The sequence below is a fragment of the Pyxicephalus adspersus genome, chromosome 9 (assembly GCF_032062135.1).
Source record: "Pyxicephalus adspersus chromosome 9, UCB_Pads_2.0, whole genome shotgun sequence".
NCBI classification, from domain to species: Eukaryota; Metazoa; Chordata; class Amphibia; order Anura; family Pyxicephalidae; genus Pyxicephalus; species Pyxicephalus adspersus.
Genome location: NC_092866.1, coordinates 34,842,268 through 34,860,935, shown reverse-complemented (window position 1 = coordinate 34,860,935; position 18,668 = coordinate 34,842,268). Strand labels below are relative to the sequence as shown.

The following is an 18,668-nucleotide window of genomic DNA, read 5'->3' as shown; positions in this document are numbered from 1 at the left end:
CAGAAAGTCAGCTTTTTTAGTATGGCTACAGTAATGTTAGCCATTGTACTTCTCTTACTACAGGTTTTCTATCATTTTTAAAAGCATTTTTTAGTTTTGGATAGAGTACGACATTTGTTTATTTTTTTTGCGGTTCATTGGGGAGATTTTTCTTTCAGTCATGTAGACACTAGCATAGGTAAAAGGAGATCTTGTTAATGTAAGTGAAAGCCCATCCAAGACAGACAAGATAGTCACCAAGACAGAAGGTAGATCTTCCCAAAGGGGATATAGACAGCAATAATGCTTCTTTGCTTTAAACCAACATGAAAAAGCTAACGCCCTGACAAGGAAGAGACTTTATCATAGACTACATGTTGCTTTAGTTTCCGATTTCAAGCAGAATTATTCATGAGAAATATAACAAGAAATGTGCTTTACTGTGGGGGTGAACATCCTGAACAACTGTTTTTTTTTCTTTGTCTAAAGTGATAAGAAGAACAAAGGGGCACCTGGGGATTCCCAGGATATCAGGGTTGTAAACTGTAAACTGTTAGGGCCATCAATCACTCAGGGTTCCTGAATAGACACTTCAAACATTTAATTACTTTTGTCACTTATCACTTCAAACATTTAAATACTTTTGTACTTGTGTAAATAATACTATGTTTTACTGAATAAACCAGAACAGCAACTCTATCAGAATGGGTGTCTGTGTTTGTTCTCCTATGATCGATCGGTCGTAATATTAACCAAACAGGTGACGTTTTCTTTAATGGATAAATTTCTTCCTTGACATGCCCATAGTAATGTTATACATTCCAAACACAGGCATCATTTTGCTCAGGAGACCCTGCCAGTTCTGCCTGGAGAAGAGAAATTAATTAATTTTGGAAAACGAGGTTGTGTACTTGCAGTAAATCATATAAGATGTAAAATGCTGCCATTTTATCCTAATATGTTGCAATTTGATCCTCACATTAATATGGTCTGATTTGTATATATAATAAATGTATCCTTTTACAATTAGCCTTTACATGTGTACGCAGTCTTATATTTATGTAACAAAAGAAATATATAGTTTGTATGCCTATGATTTGCCATTTGGGATTGGCATTTTAGCTGCAGGATTTTGCATGCACTGACTTGGAAAAACAAAATAATGTACCCCAGACAACACAAAGGTGCAGAACACATTCAGACCTCTCAATTTTTTAGACACACATAATAATCTGCTATGCAAATATATATATATATATATATTTATATTATTTAGACACACTCTCAATTATTTAGACACACATATAATCTGCTATGCAAATATATATATATATATATATATATATATATATATATATATCATTCACATTCATTCTTCTTTCTTCACACAATCATACTGAAGCACTGACAGCTGTCCCTTTAAATCCAGCATGCCTGCAGCCAATGGTTTTATAGAGAAGTGACATCACTCTCCAGCAGTGACGCAGACCCTATTATTAAAAGGCCAATAGACCTGCTCATTCATGGTCACATGGCATTTGGGAGAAGTGCAGGGGGGGAGGAGGAATAGATTTGGGTTTTGTCATTGTACTGATTTTGCAGCTACAGATAAAGCAAGACTGCTGTTAATGGGGAAGAAAAAACAAGAAAATCCTAATAATCCCATTTAAGCATTCCATCTGCTTTCTACCAGGAAACGAGAAGCTGCAGGTCTTTAAAATCAGAGAAAGACGTTTTCTATGGATCAAGGACGGGATGGCAGAAAGGAGGGTCACAGGGGCCTAAGCAAAATCCTTTATCAGTGGCAATCCTAAACATCAGGACTCTATTCATTACCGACAGGTCCTGCTGTGCCAGCTTTTTGTTTCATTACCATCTGCAGAATTTCTTAGATTTACAGGTCCCACCAAAGGATCTACGCATTCTTTTAATGCAATGCCTCAATTGTTTCAAGCTCCTGCCACCTGATCCCATGGGGATGCTAGAAAGAAGGAGGTGATTGTATCTCTAAAGAAGTCAGTGCTACCAAATTCTAAAAAAAAAAAAAAAAATCAGTGCCTAAACCTTTTTTTTTAACAAAAGGATTTTGGACCATTGCCTGGAGAAAGGCAAACAATAGAGTTAATTCAGAGTCTATCAAGCCTCCCATCCAATTAAAAATTAGGCATGCACATCTACAGCACGCTATACCGGCTGCCAATTTTGATTTCCTGAATACATTATTTTGCTGGATTGTACAGACCTCATATATTCCACCTTACTGCAAGCGCATGTTCTAGAGAGAATTCAGCTTCTGGGAATATTGGATGCTGTATAAAGCGTGTGCATGTAATATTAATGCTTTAGCCTACAGAGGTGATTTTTTGCAGGAACATTGTATGTCATCAAAAAAATGCACCCTTAAAAATAGAAGGAATCACTTTACAAGCTGCATGTTGGTGCTTTGTGATTTGATCTACTGCTTGTTTTATTCTGGAGGCATAAAGAAGACTAACTTCTAAGAATCCTGCTGAGAGGTGTAAATTCGCCACCTCCTTTTAAGGAGTTCACCGCTATTCGGATATATGTGCATCTTTGTAAATTTCTGCTATCTGTGTGCTTGATTTAGAAGGATCCTGGCCTAATTCTGCAGGAATTAGTGTAAATATTGGATACAGACAGCATCCCAGGAAACAGAATTCTTGCTGAAGAAGCTAGCAGGCAAAGTTGGAGCAGTAAGTTCTACTTGTGGTGTTTGGAGTGGTCCATAGCATTTGTGAGTTTAAGCCTAGGAAGTGTTTTGCATGTGTGAAAAAAGTATTGCCTCAACTTATTAATGTTCAGAAAAACCATTAAGTTCTGCCAAAACATTTAAAGTAGACTTCTGTCTCAGCATTATTTTATTTTGGGTGCAGTGTTTGAACCACTGGGGCATTTTTTGTTTTGTGGCCCTGCTGTTTAGGAGGATCATAGTGAAAATTTGATGTCAGTCAAATATATTTTGATTGACTTAGGGTACTGCAAAGAAAGGCCAAAAACTCCTCCCACTTCCTTTTGCATTTGATGCCAGTAAGCCGGATAGGAAGTAAATGAAAATCACCCTAGCATGGAATAAAACCCGTCAGAAATGGAGGTGGGAGGAGCATGATCCCAGTGCAAGGCTGTGATTGGCAACTCAAAGACATAAAGACACCTTTAGATGAAGTTGTGGGTAAAGTTTAAGAAGTAAAAAAAAATACTTTTCAAATATTGAGAGAGTAAAGTGAGTTTATTTCACCATAAAATGTCAAAGGGTCAGGCCAGAGTTTTTAAGAATTTATTTTTTTCATTATTGAACTCATTTATGCTGAGACAATCCTTCTGATGAGGGGCAGCATTATAACCCCTGAAATGAGTTGGCTTATCACTTTGACAGTTCATCATGAAATATACTCTTCTTTATATCTTAACATTTACTCTGGTGCGCCTGTTTTTTTCTTCCTTCTTCCTTTATTGCCAATAAAACACAGAAAACTAACGTTTATCACCCTTTTAAATGTTGTTTTTTTTGTGTGAGTTACCTGATACCTGTCAATCAATTGAAAGCGACTAGAAATATCTGAGATGAAGGCTCAGGCTTTGGTAGAAAGTAATTTTGTTTCCAACCCTTTTTCAATTTATCCTAAACTGACACAAATGTGACTTGAAATGGGTGTGAAGCTGGGGGCTCTCCACTAAATATTTCAGCTGCATCCTTATATCTTATATTAGTGTTGCTCTCATTATCTTCAATGGGGAAAGTGTGGGTGTGGAAAGACAAAAAAAAAAAAAACATCAGAAGAACTTTATAAGTATTCCATACTGGTAACCTTTCACGCATGCAAGATTCTGGTTGCTTTGTGAGCACAGCTTGATTGGTGTGATTAGGCAAAACATGCAAGGATGTCATCTCACTTGTAGGTAAACATAAAGGTAAACCTTTGGGCTCATACCAATGCACTTGGTCTTTTATTGTAGTCAGTAATGACTATATCAACGGCAATGTTATAGGGCACAGACAAATCTTTTCATCTTTACATTAAACATAAAAAAACTATACAAACTAAGGTTCTTTTTGCAGTTGTTATTATACTGTTAAGTCTTTAACTTTTTCTCTACCATTGTTGTTAAAATTAAAGGGCAGAAATGTAATGGCTATACCAATTGATAAATAAGGGTGTTGTCTTTTGGTTCAGCTCATGATCAGATAGCTCATGATCCTTTCAAGCAACCCCAAGCATGCCTGCTTGGAGTATGCACAATCTAATCTGATTAGTTTCACAAAAAAACAAAAACAAATAATCCTCCATGATGACTGGGACACTGAATTCATCTCATCTCTTATTTGGCCTATCAGGGGGTAAAATGTCTCTCTAAAGAAGGCCTGTGTAAACTGCAACATAATGAATGTGTGCTCCTTTGTGACATTAACAATAATATAATATTAATATGATTAATAATAATAATAATAATAATAATTCTCTTTCTCTTGCTCTGGAAAAAGTTGCCCCTGCCAGCTTCTGCTACCCCCCTCTCGCTAACCCCCATCCCTGGCACAACAATCACACCAAACAGCTACAAAAGACTGTTCATGCAGTAAAAGTTTTGTAAAAACAAAAAAGGAAATGTTGTAAAATAGAACAAAGGAAAAAAATAGATATGCACACATAACTTACATATGCCCAAATAACACCTATACACGTTACAGGGTCATAGACCTACATAATATGTCCAATTATCTACACACAATGTTCCCCCTATCTGTTTTGTAGTATATTTAGATCTGTTAGATGTGAATATATTGAAAAGGAATCATTACTTTAAAAATGTTCTGCATTTGACACTTTTGGTTAGATTCCCCTTCTGAGAAGTGTGGTTTCATCTACCAGCCCATACGTCACTACTATGTCCTTAAATGATAAGGATGCTGGTGGAAGGAAGTTTGGCACCCAGTGGGGGGCAACACATCCAACACTTCATGAAGTGTCAGGTACAGAAGATTCTTTAGTTTGTGGTATTTTTTTTAAAGTCAACAAAGCCACTCCAAAGTGTTGGGTCCAGGGCTTTTATCATAACCTACAGATCTGTAACAAGCATAAGAGGTAGAATTTACTGGCTGTTTGCCTATTGCAGGGCAGAAATGTAGTAAAGTCAGTAATATAGTGAAAACAGTGGCAGCTTCAGATTATTTAGGTGTATGACTTTGGTGCAATATCTAGCTGCCTGGGCACACAAAGAAAACAAGAACCCAAAACATACTTTACATTTTATAACTGACTGTAATGTATACAACAGATATCCATACCTCAATAAGAACGTATACATTTCAACAAAGAGACAGGAAAGAAAATTGTCATGTGGTGCCCAAGTGCTTCACAATGAAAAGTGTGTTTGGCTTTAAGGCATGGTATATTGGGCGGGGTTTAAAGGGGAATGGTTATATACAGTTTAAGCCTACGCATAACACACTAAATATATTTGCCACTGATTTTGTTCTCTAAAAATATTTTAACAGACATGTAAGCCTTATGGCTAAATATATTTTTTTCGTCACCTTTCCATTACACATGTTTTTTTTGTCTTAGCCTACCTTAAAGGGCAATTTCATTAAAATGCTTGGGGCTACTTATCAGCATTAGCAGCTGTTGAATCAAAAAAACATTCAGTGGTATGTAATGTACAGCAAAGTTTTCGGAATGCATCAGCCAGGATCATGTACACATAACTTTTGACAGATTGTATATGAGTGTGTGGGATACAAGAAAGTGTACAGAGTGCAGAGGTTAGGATAATGCCGCATCCTTCATATTCTTGTGTCCCTTACAGTGGGGGAAAAAAACACATTTCTAAATTTTGGTAATCAGCGGCAGAAATAAATGTCTGACACATTGGTCAGTAGGAAAAATTTGCAACCACTGTTGGACTGCAAAATTGCCCAGAGCCGTTGGTCAGTGGGTAAACAAAATGCCTTAGGCCATTGGTCAGTAGAAGTAAACAAAAATGTCTCACTGCTGGAAGTAAATTGCAGCAAAAATGGCAAATCACTAGTCACTGCAAAAAATGTTTCTGTGCTGAGAAGAAATGTTGTAATGTTTTATGTAACCAGAAAAAATAATTTGCTGTTGTGGTTATTGTATGTGGCATCAAACCACAGATCAACTGCCTCTCCTCAATCCACCATTAAAAAGAAAGAGGGTCAAGAACAATGAGCTAGTTTATTGATCATACTGTTACTAACTTTGAGCCAAAAATAGGTCCTTGTGCTGCAACCCCTCCCCTGGAGTTCTACTTCCATACCTACAGGCTACATAAAAAGTTGAAAAGCAAACAATTTTATGGCCCAAAAAAATTCCATCACGATACAGAACTCTGTCACTCCCTACACCTTACTAACTTTAACTTTGTGAACTTGACACTAATGACAGCATCTGTCTGTACAGCCCCTTATATGTATGGATCCTCAGGCCTTCCAAAAAGGGTGAGTTGGGGAAAAAGAAAATATACCTTGCAGTGGGGCTCCTCAAGCAACATAAGTAGTAAATGCTCATTTTTGTCATGAAAACAAGTAAAAACAACTTTTTAAAAAGCTGGGGCTCTCCTCCTCTTTAATTGTTTGGTTTGCTTATTTAAAATGCAAGATTGCTGGTCTTGCATTGTACATAATGATGTCAGGCCAACAAGTGTCCAACAGGAAAAGCACCTTGGAGGTTTTGAGGGACTGTTTACATGAGAGGAAGAAGCCCATAGGAGCGCTTTTTACTTGCACTCTAGACAGAAACATAAGCATTTAACCCTCGCAGTGTGGGGGAAGCCCAATTTCAAGGGTATTTTTTAAATTTTTTTTCAGGAGTTGACTTTAAGGAATTACAAAACTTCTAAAAACTGTTTTCATTTTTTAAACTGGTCAGTTAAAAAATTTGAAAATTATAATGTTTCCTCCTAATTTTTGTAAAGAATAAGTAAAAGGTGCCAATGTGCACCTACAGCGGAGAAAGGGTTAGAACCCTAAAGATATATACTTACCCTGGATGTTGGCAGAGGTGAACAGATGTGACTGTTTCTGGTGAAAATCTAGCGTGTGTATAGTGGTCCCCTGACCAAGCAAGGACAACCAATGAGGACACAGCGGGAATGCCTCCTATATGTCCTCCATTCTCCCCTCTTAAAAGGACTGAACAGCACTGCATGTAGAGCACCTGTTCATTTTAATTTTGCTGGAAAAAATCACAAAAGATTATTTCAAAAAATATTCAAAAAATTCTACCATCTATACCCAGTTTAAGGTTTGTATTCTTGCTGTGTACCTGTGTGCCAGGGTGTCACTGAGACAGAAATATAGGGGAAATCTTCCTGACAGCAATAGCAAATTGTCAGGTATTACCTCTTCAGCACTCACACTGTTTGTGTTTCTATTTGATGTATTTCTCCTCAGTTCTTTTTTTAGTACCAGAGGAAAACAAGGAAAATCTCTCTCATGGGAGTTTGGACAGCAACAAAAACTCCTTTATATTCCAACACATCTGTTCTACATTAAAAGGAAATTAAAATTTCAGATGGCATTGGGCTTTTGTGCCACTTGTCAGTTTCTGGACATGCAGCTTGAAATTGCTAAATATTATGTTGGAGTAATCAACCTTTCTGGTCTGTTATTTAAAAACTTTTTAGTAATAAAGGCGTCTGTAAATGTCATGGGGCTACAAAGAAGGTATAAAACCCCTGTTGTTTTTTATTTTTGTATTGCAGTTTGTATTCTCATTGTGTTCCCCTAGTAACCCTTACCTCTACTTATAACCACCTTCTTAGTAAAGTGAAGAAGGGCAATAAATCTCTGTGATGACTGTTTTCTACATTTTTCTTCCTGCTGTTACAGGCTATCATGAGGACAGGATGTAAGTTAAAATCTCTACACCTAGGTCTTAGACAGCAATAACAATTTGACTGAAGTTTTTTTTCCAAAAAAAAGTTTGAGCTATAGTTGGGTTTCAAGTGAGCACTTGAAGTAGAAATGTATTAACAGTACTTACAAAGAAAACACCATCATCTGCTTCTGCAATTTTGAACCTATTCCTGAATCAGGCAGGGTGTGCATATAGCGGCAGAATGAAAGATTTTGGGATGGCAAAACATACAGCAAGAAGCCATTGGCAGCCAATATTAGGAGAACTATAAAGTATTTGTAAGAAAGTATATAATGGGGTGTTCATGAAATAAGAAATAAGTAGCTTTAAAGCAGAAAGAGTTGGCAGGGAGGAACTGGGGAGACAAATGATGGATGTTGGAGTGAATGGGAGAAGAGAAAACTCTGTGGGAGAGTTGGCAGTGAGCTTTTGAGAGAGGAGAGCAGAGAGGGATCTTTGGTACACGCTGTTTTTAGTTGAGTGTGGCCAAAAAAGAGAGACATTCTCAAGAATATTGTAAGACATTGCAAGATCAGCTTTTAGTATATAGATTTTAGTATATAATAGGTTCTACAAACCTATTAAAATTCAGCAAACAATCTGCAATCTGTAGGTAAAAAAGATTTGCAGGATTAGTATAGCACTATTACTGCTGAGCACATAATTTTAATATGCTTCATTTTCTATTCCTGTTCAAGATTCATTTTAGTTCTTTGGTTCAGTTTCCATATTTTTCCAAAAAAACCCATTTCACTGTTTTTCTATTTTGAAAGCCTGTAAATGGCTGTCATTATATTTGCAGCTCGCTGAGGTCAATAGGATGAAGATAAAATAACTGTCAATAAGCTGTTAATTCTTTCTTGATGCAATCCCCATCTGTAGGCTAAGGGTTGATTCACATCATTGCATTGTGGAATTTGGAATAAAAATATGCATTTTTAAGCATGTTACCCCAACCCATGTACTGCAGTCTGAGTGCAATTAGTTTCAAATGACACCCTAACATAGCATCTGCACTGCACCACAAACCAACATGCCAAGCATCCTGGTGCACTACTTTAAAAAGAGGTTGTGTCAGCATAAAGGTACAATGTCAACCCAGTCAAAATGCCGTATGTTGCAAAACAGTGTGAGTGGACCCTTAAAGTTGATGTATCAGATCACTGTATTGATGGTATCCATACGTTATACATTTTAAGACATTCTCTGCTTTGGTAAGTAAGCCCATTTCAGAGTAATTTAATTCTAATAATAGTAACAAGAAAAATAATCCAATTCTGGATAACTGGTTCTAAAACCCTGATCAGAAATAAAAGACACATACTTTTAAGTGGAAATGCACAGGAATGCAGTTTTGGGATATCCTAACTCAAATTCAACCCGTATAGTTACATTTGTCATCATGACCACAGTATGCCCAATAGTAAGCCTGTTAGGTGCTTGTCATAGTACTTGAATTAATTCAATAAATATGTAGTAGTTCGTGTTGCTGATTCTGAACCACTGGGTCCTCTGGGGTAATAACAAGGCAAGCACAATTTTCCATTACTTTCTATAGCTAATTATGACTTAGAGTGTGGATGTATTTTCCATTTTTAGTGCACATTTTGTATTTTAAAAAATCCTTGCACATAGAATACATGACATGGGTACAGAGAATCCCTTTGAAGGTGGTTGGATCAGATACGAATACAAAAATCAGCTAGAAGCAAACTACAGTTTTTAGTAACATTATGATGCTTTTATATGCATGTGTATTACACAAGTCACAGAAATAGTCACACTGTTCACAATGAGATGTCTTTTGGGGTAGTAATTTTAGGTATATGAGTATGAGTCATTTTACATATATGTGTGTGTGTGTGTGTGTGAGAGAGAGAAAGATTCAAAGTTACCTTTATCCTACATGCTGAAATATATCTATATGCATTAATGCCACATGATATAACATGAGGCTGCAGTTTACTATACTGTTTTTGTAATTGGCATTTGCTGATACATTTGGTCACATAATATGTATTTACTATTCTGTTAATTTATGTCACTGGTAAGATACATGTAAATAACTACCAAAATATCTCTTTGTTTCAGCCTTTCCATTTGCTCCATATGACCAATGCTGTTTCCATTAAGACCCACCTGGGTCTACACTATTAGATATTCCCAAGTGTGTGTTCTTCATCCTCTGCTGCACTAACAACCACCTGGGCCTTTCTGTGGCTGTCTTGTTCACACTAATGGAGACCAAACTTCCTGTTACACCCACCAGTCCATCTTCTCCAGGCCTGTCCCCTGTCCTGGCAGCCGATAAGGTGGATGGATTTTCACGACGTTCTCTCCGCCGGTCCCGCCAGCGCAGATCACATAGCTCTTCACAGTTCCGCTACCAGAGCAAGCAGCAGGAGTTGACACCATTACCTCCTCTGAAAGGTAGGCATGCTACAGAAATGTCTTCCAGCTTTTCCATGTTTGTTTTTCCTCTTTGTTACACAACTGAATCAATAGTTACACTAAGTTGAGGCTCAATCTAACAATATTTTGCCCTCTCTGGTAGACCTTTCTCCAGATATTGTGCATCTCTGGCCTGAAAAAGGGGAGTCAGTGGATGTGTGTCCTCCTCTTGTCTACACCAGGCCCATATGGACATGCATAACCAGGAAAAGTGGGGTCTCCCTTTGGTCCATACAAGATCCCCTCTGAAAGGGGGAGGGGGGACTTTATTGAATGACAGGGCATCACACTCACAATCTGTCATCCAAATAGTTGTGGAGGGGTAGATTTCAATATGAAAGCCAGGTTAGCCTCCTCTGACCGGTGCAGCCCCCCAGTGGGGTTCTTCTCCTGAACCCACTGGAGGGTGCACCGCCCAAGGCGCAGACCACCGGTTGGCGACCGTTGATTTAGATTAAGCATGTGGATTACAGAATAACTGAACAATAACAAAAAATTTTATGGTTTGCCACTTGTTTTACAGTTGGAAATATGTAATAAAAATGCATGTACTATGTATGCTGAACAAAAATGTGACAAGCAGAACATCTGAATTACTCAACAAAACAAAAGAATTAATAATCTTACAGTTAAAGGATCATGAGATGCCTCATTTGATGTAAAACTTTTGTCCATCCTGTACTAGAAAATTTAAAAGTTAGTGATAGTAAACAGAAAGATATTTACAATGGCTCGGCTCTTGTTGAAAGCTCTTAAAGCAATTTAGTTTGCAATGGTCCTGCATTTGTTTGAATGTAATAAATTAACAAATGTTTTAAAGATACAGTTACTCTGTACTTTACATTGAATTTTTATTAGCTTCTTTTTACAAAGACTTTTAGCCATGCACAGATTTTATCATATGAAAACATTGAAAAAAATTGTTAAATTTAGCCAAAATTCTTTTAGAGGCATAGTGCATCAATATCAAAATCAAATCATAAAAAACTACAAAGTTACAACGGTCTGAATTTTTGGGTAACATTCTCAAATTCTGGATTTAAAAGGGGTCAATTTACAAAAACAGGGCATAGCGGGACCAAATAAAACCATCCTTTGAGTTTTTAAGGACTAGACAGATGGATCATCTCTTTATATGAATACACCAATACATTACTATTCCTTTCTATCTCTACATCCCTTCATTTATGTTTCCTGGCTTTAAAATCTCTTTTTTGCATTCCTTAAGGCTCCTCGGGCATAAACTTTGCACAAGTTCTCTCCTCAGCTCTCACAAATCCCTCTTCCCTTCCCTACTGCGCAACTCAGACTTCCATCCAGGCTGTTTCTCACACTAATGACATCAATTTGTACTCTGGTGAATGCTAGCACACAGATGCCTTTTTCAGTAAGAGATATTGAACATTTTACATGTACATCACATTGTACTTTGCCATCTTTTAAAAGCGGGCTTAGATCTCAAAAGTCCAATCTTTTTCTCATGCAGATTGGTCCAACCCCCTAGGCTGTATGCTTTTGCTTCTGAACCCTGACACTAAAGCTACGTACACACTTCCAATTATTATCGTTGGTAAACGAACGACGAACGATCCTGCACGATATCTGCGAACGATCGTATTTGCACTTTCAATTTAGGACTCCTAGTTGCACTTTTCTCTGAAACAGCAAAACCAAAGTTCAATTTTCATAACTTTTTACATTTGTGACCCCCATATCTTGAAATTCTTTACAGCTGGGGGGCTGAAATTGTAATAACTAGTATCTATGAGGGTCTCCTGTACACCCTGAAAATTACAGGTCATTGTGACATACATATTAGAGATATGGAGGTTTGTACACACAGAGCTGTGAGGATGCAGAATTCACATGCAGAGCTAGAGGTGGATACATTTCACAGGCAGAAATCCGAGCTTGTGCTATGAGATGGGATGGAGGGGGCGGGGGGGGGCTGCCTGTGTCCCCTTCACATGAAGGCTGAACTGTGTGTGCTCACCTCTCATCCCAGCAGCAACCCTCTGAACGGATGACACAGGGCACAGAGCAGCCTCACTGAGTTCTGTGCATCCGAAGATGAGAGCTGCCGAGAGCTGGGCGGAGCAACCGGCTAAAAACCTCTGGAGAGAACTATGTAATAGCTGTATCTCATGCCATGTTTCTAAAGCATTATTATTGTAGCACAAATTGTGAGTCAGTCCTTAAAGTTCAATATACTTTTATTAAGGAATTTTACGAGATATAAGATAAGAAATATAAAATTTACAATGATTTCAACATGAAAATCAAATGAAACAGTGCTAAACATAATACACTTAAAAAAGTGAAAAATATTAGTATTTATAATCATTTCAAATACAAAAATAAGAAAGGGAGCTGAAGGGGTAAGGACCTAGTCATAATCACCCAAAAAGAACGTTTTAAATCTTGCACATTTATCAAGTAAGAATAAATTATATGGAAAGAATACCAATCTTCTATTTAAATTTAGCAGACGTGCTATATTGTTCCCAGCACACCCAACAAGGTAAGCATTTTTCATTATTATCATCAAAGGCTCTAATTTCCTCCATTCTCATCACCTCATTGACTCTGGTAACCCAGTGTAAGAATGTTGGAGGTGAGGACTGTTTCCAAAAAAGAGGTATGAGTTGGCGAGCAGCTGCTAGGAGATGTCCCCATAAACTTTTCTTAAACTACTGGGCAGTTCATTTCTGTCCGGTTTTCAATATCTAAAAGCAGTACATTGTTTTTCATGAAAATTTATTTTACAGTATAATTTAATAGTATGAGTGTATTAAAGTGTGAAACACAAAATTATGTCAAAATAATAAATTAAATAAATAAAAAAAAATTGTATTTTTTTTTCATTTTTTTAATAAAAAGTAGTAAATAAAAAGTAGGTAATATACTTATACTATTATATTATACTGTAAAATAAATGTTCATAAAAGACAATGTACTGCATTTACACATATAAACCCACTGCAGTCAATACAGTTATTTTGTATTGAATGCAATACAAATTAATTTGAACTACCCGTCCCGTCCCGAACGGAACCTCCGCACGCACCAAAGTCACCGGGAACTCCCCGGTGACTCATTGAGTGCAGAGAACGCCGGGCAGAGAAAGAAGACGCAAAGGACGCCGGCGGATCAGGTGAGATTTGATTCACTATCATTTCCCATAGGTTTACCTACCTCGAATTTGATTTACTTGGTCTCTATGGATCAATGGGGGAGAAAAGGAGACAACCTATTAGCAAGAATGTTAGCATAAAGTTTAATATCTACATTAAAAAGGGAAATAGGGCAGTAATTAGAACAAATAGTATGGTGTTTTCCTGGTTTGGGGATGACAGAAATATTGGTCATAAGCATCTGAGATGATACAGGGTGTTCAGCGTCCACTGCATTGAAGGCTTTGGACAGGAAGGGCGGTAAATCCATCACAAAAGATTTAAAAAAGCGGGGAGTAAACCCGTTTGGTCATGGACATTTGCCTGATATAAGATTCTTAATAAGTTGTGTAAATTCTTCAATTTTTAATGGTGCCTCTAGAGCAGCTATTTGAGAAGGATCCAGTCTGGGTAGAGCTGTGTCTCTGATATATATATATATATCTGTAGAGTATAAATCCGTTATCCCAAGAGAGGATGATTGGGAAAGATTATATAGGTTCGAATAAAAATTAGAAAATACTTGTGCAATATTCTCATTTCCATGAACCTTAGTGCCCTCAGATATCATAAATGGTATAGGAGTTTTTGGAAGTCTAGGGTGGATAGTTTGGACTAGATGTTTGCCACATTTATTAGCAAACTCATAATAATGCTTTTTAGGCTTATCCCTAGCAATAGTAGATTGTGTGTCTAATGTATGGAATAACTCTCTGCCCGTGTTGGATAAATCAGTAAGGGTATCCCCCAGCTGGTCCCGTTTATGCTGAGCTTCCAAAGAAGCTATACGTGTTCAAACAATATTTCATCTGGAAAAATCTGGCTTTCTTTGACTGTTGCTGTTGAATCAACTCACCCCGCAAAACACATTTTAAAGCTTCCCATTGGATAAGTGGGTGTGTATCATCATTGGCATGAGTGTGGCAGAAGGTTCTGGCATGAGTGTGGCAGAAGCTACGACACACTTTATCAGTTAAGAGTGAATCCTTAAGGCTCCAAAATCCGTTAGTTTTAGCTGATAATGAATGTCCTAACTCTAAATGAATCGGAGCATGATCTGACCATAACCTCATTCCAATATATGATTGATATGGGAAGTCTACCAAAGATTGAGCTATTAAAAAGAAATCAATACAAGAACCATGAGCAAAGGAGTAAAAGCTAAAATCTTTATCATTAGGATGTAAAATACGCCAAGCATCTATCAGTCCAATCCTTTGCCATATTTGCTTAATTTTATTCAAAGTTGAAGTTGGAATAGATGAACATCCAGTAGAGGTATCCTCTCCTAGGATCAGCAGTGTATTAAGATCTCCCCTAAGTATCAGATTGTGATAGCCAAATACAACAAGTTTCTTTTCTAAATTAGAGAAAAAAAATAAATGATTCTTATTGGGAGCATAGATATTGACTTACATGAGAATTCCACCGTCACATCTGGTCGTAAAAAGAATATAACGCCCTAATGGGTCAGACTGTGATTGTAGAATCTCATGGGTAAATGAATTATGGAACGCAATTGATACCCCTTTAGATTTAGCATATGGGTTAGTATTATGGATTAGGGATGAGCAAGCGAAATTTGTAATTTCGATCTCGCCGCAAATCTGGCCTTTTCCTGCTTACAGAACATGTAAGCGAGAATGGCCTTGTGATTCGCCACGAGGTCTTGTTCTCGACGAACGAACGGTCCAGGTTCGCGCGGTCACTGGGCTGTACTTATCAATTTACCAGTACAGCCCAGTGACTGTGGGAACTAAACTCACATGAACTCTCAATGAAGAATCTCCATTGAGAGTTCATCTAGGTTCGCCTGCGGTCACAGCTGATTGGAGGCACCCGCGGTAAACGCATGTTCCCACGATCACTGGGCTGTACTTAATGATAAGTACAGCCCAGTGACTGTGGGAACTGAACTCCAGATAAACTCTCAATGGAGAGTTTGCTTGCATTCACTGGGTTATCAATGATAAGTACAGCCCAGGGACTGTGGGAACCTGCACTGTGGACTTCAATGGAATTTGCAAATTCGCCAAAATTTTGCCGACCCATGGGAAGTTCAGGGAAATTTTCACGAGAATGTCAGAGGCATTCTTGCTCATCCCTACTATGGATCCAATTGATAAAAAAGGGGTTTTTAAAAGATGGAAAAGAATTAGTTCTAAAAGGCCTTTCTTGTAAAAAAAAGAATCTTAGTTTTAGTTTTATGGAGGTGATAAAGTGTTTGGTTCCACTTTTCTGGTACCCTAAACCTGAACATTTAGGGATAAAATCTTTAAGCCATTACCGCCATCATTTAAAGGTATATAAAGAACAATATTAAAAAACATTTCTTTGGGTATAAAAATTTAAAAACAATGGTCCTGCTAACAATGGAGAAGTGTTGGGGAAAAGGTAGAGTAAGTGGTCCCTCCTCGAGATAAGTGAAAAACGAAGGTGTGTGAAGCAGCTTTTTGCATCAAGGTCACTAAAAAGGGAAAATGGTCAGCGTGACGAAGGTGAGGGCTCCCGTGTCTAAATATCAAAAAACTATATGTATTCCTGAAAATATATATTGTGACAGTTTCCCAAACACGTCAGGGAAATTGTATAAAAGGCTAGTAGGTAGAGAGAGAGTGGGAGAGGGCACCTAAGTCAGGTAGCCAGAGGCCCAGCCAGGCTACTTTTTTGTTTTGTCTAAACAAAAAAAACTGCTGTTATTTTGGACTTTTGGAGTCTGCCTCTTGGGTGCCCTGTAAGCATCCTGTTACCATGAGCAACCCCAGTAATCTACTGTAATATATAAAAACAAACAATAAAGAAAAAGGCAAAAAGACAAAAAAAAACATGTAAAACTCATAACACATAAGTCAATAGGGCAAATATAAGTGTCTAGTTACAATTAACTAGAAATGCAATCTTCAATGATCTCAGGGTGTATGTAAACAAATTATCTAAATTAAAAAATAACAGTAAACTGTCCTAATTTTAAAAAGGTGAGATATACTCATCTGACAAAAATTCTTCAATATTCAGTCTCAAACAGGTATACAGAAAAAAGAAAGTCCCAGGAAGCTCAGCATTCATGGGTGACTGGAATTGTAGTTGAGAAAGTCATCTTTCTTGGAGACTTGCGCCTATGTACAGTCCATGGGGAAGGTCTAGGGATGTCCAAAGGAGGAAGTTGGACTGGCCAATCTGGAACAGAAAGATCCAATAGCCCCAGTGTACGTTGAAAGAAGAGTATATCTTCTAGATGTCTAAAGAATGCTGATTTTCCATTGTTAAAGGCTGTTACCTGAAAAGGGAAGCCCATCGATACTTAATATTGCATGAGCGGAGGACTTCCAGTACTGATTTGAGGGCTCTGCCCAGCAAAATATTAGTTTGCGATCGAGCCTTTCTCATAATTTCTTCTTTAGGATTTTAAGAGTGTGTTCTACATTTGATGTCCCTAGGGCGTGCCAAGTCCTGTGGTTTGGGGCCCAAGGTCCTATGAATCCAATCTAATTCAATAAAATGCTCAGGAGTTTTCTGCAATAGATCATTAAAAATGGTAGTCACAGTTGGCAGCAACTCTTCCGTAATACCCTCTCTCGGGAAAACCCCTTATCCTGATGTTATTGCCTCTGTTTCTGTTTTCTAAATCATCATGCTGGTATATCAATTGATTAGAAAGCAAAGAGTGCGAATTGAGAGCCTCAGTATGTTTCACCATGGGCTCTCTAAGAACTTCAGTCCTATCCTCTATATCTTCCATTCTACCCCCCAAGTCCCCTTTAAGTTCAGACATTTCAGATCTAAATGTATTTTCCAGCTGTTGAACTAAAGAATCAAAGTCCATCTTAGTAGGAAGAGTTTTCAGATAGGATTCAAAATGCTCTAAGCACTTATCATTGCCCATGCGGTTAGAAGCAGGGGGAGTTCCTGGGGGATCCTGCAGGGGGATCCTGTTCCAAGAGATCACCAGAGCTGTTTACTGCCGAGATATACATGGTTACATAGTAGGTTAGGTTGAAAAAAGACATAAGTCCATCAGGTTCAAGCACTAGGGAAATAAACATATCCCAGATATAAAACCCTATAAGACATAGTTGGTCCAGAGGAAGGCTTCCTGATTCCATGAGGCAATCGGATGTTCCCTGGATCAACAGTCACTGTTATTTTTACTTTAAAACCTTAATACCCAGTTATATTCTGTTCTTCTAGAAAAGCATCCAGCTTTTTCCTAAATCAATCTATAGTAGTTGCTTAGCCAGCTGATTCCACATTTTCACAGACCTTACAGTGAAGAATCCCTTCCTTATCCAGGGCTTAAAGTTCTTTTCCTCCAGACGTAAAGAGTGCCCTCTTGTTCTTTGTAATAATCTCAAATTGAATAATGGGGAAGAGAGTTCTCTATATAGACCGTTTATATATTTATACAGGGTGATCATATCCCCCCTTTAAATCCCCCCTCATAGCTGAGCTCTTCCATTCCTTTTATTAATTTAGTTGCCCTTCTCTGCACTCAGCAATATGTTTTTTGTGAATTGGTGCCCAAAACTGGACTGCATATTACAGATGTGGTCTGACCAATGCTTTGTACAGGGGTAGGATAATGGCCCTGATTTATTAAGGCTCTCCAAGGCTGGAGAGAATACACTTTCACCAGTGAACTGGGTGATCCAACAATCCTGGGATGGATCTGGTCCAGGATTCAAAGCATTTGCTAGCAAATAGCAAATGACATTGAAGAAATCCATTCCAGGTTTGCTTGATCACCTAGCTTCACTGGTGAAAGTGTATTCTCTCCAGCCTTGGAGAGCATTAATAAATCGGACCCAATGTCTCCATCTCTCCAGTCTATTCCTCTTTTAATACAAGAAAGTACTTTGCTAGCTTTCGATATTGAAGCTTGACATTGTTTGCTGTTATTAAGTCCATGATCTACCAGAACCCCCAGATCTTTTTCCATTTCTGACCCCCCCAAATGTATTCCCCCTACACAGTATGAAGCATGCATGTTGTTAGCTTCCAAGTGCATAATTTTTCATTTATCTAAAATAAATGTCATTTGCCTCTTGGCTGCCCAATCAAACAGTACATTCAGGTCTGCTCATAGATTATAGACATGCTGTATGGACTTAATTCCATTACATAGTTTGGTGTCATCTGCAAACACAGAAATGGTACTTTTAATCCCAAACTC

At 37.8% G+C, this 18,668-nt stretch overlaps 1 protein-coding gene across 1 annotated transcript in view; it reads left to right on the top strand.

Annotated features, from left to right (window-relative positions):
- Window positions 1-1,543: 1,543 nt before the first annotated feature.
- Window positions 1,544-18,668, top strand: part of PPP2R5B (protein phosphatase 2 regulatory subunit B'beta) — a 63,161-nt gene continuing 46,036 nt past the window's right edge. The window contains exons 1-2 of the mRNA XM_072421372.1: window positions 1,544-2,693; window positions 9,966-10,304. Coding sequence (XP_072277473.1) covers window positions 10,112-10,304 — 193 coding nt within the window. The 5' untranslated portion in view covers window positions 1,544-2,693; window positions 9,966-10,111. The remainder of the gene's footprint in view (window positions 2,694-9,965; window positions 10,305-18,668) is intronic.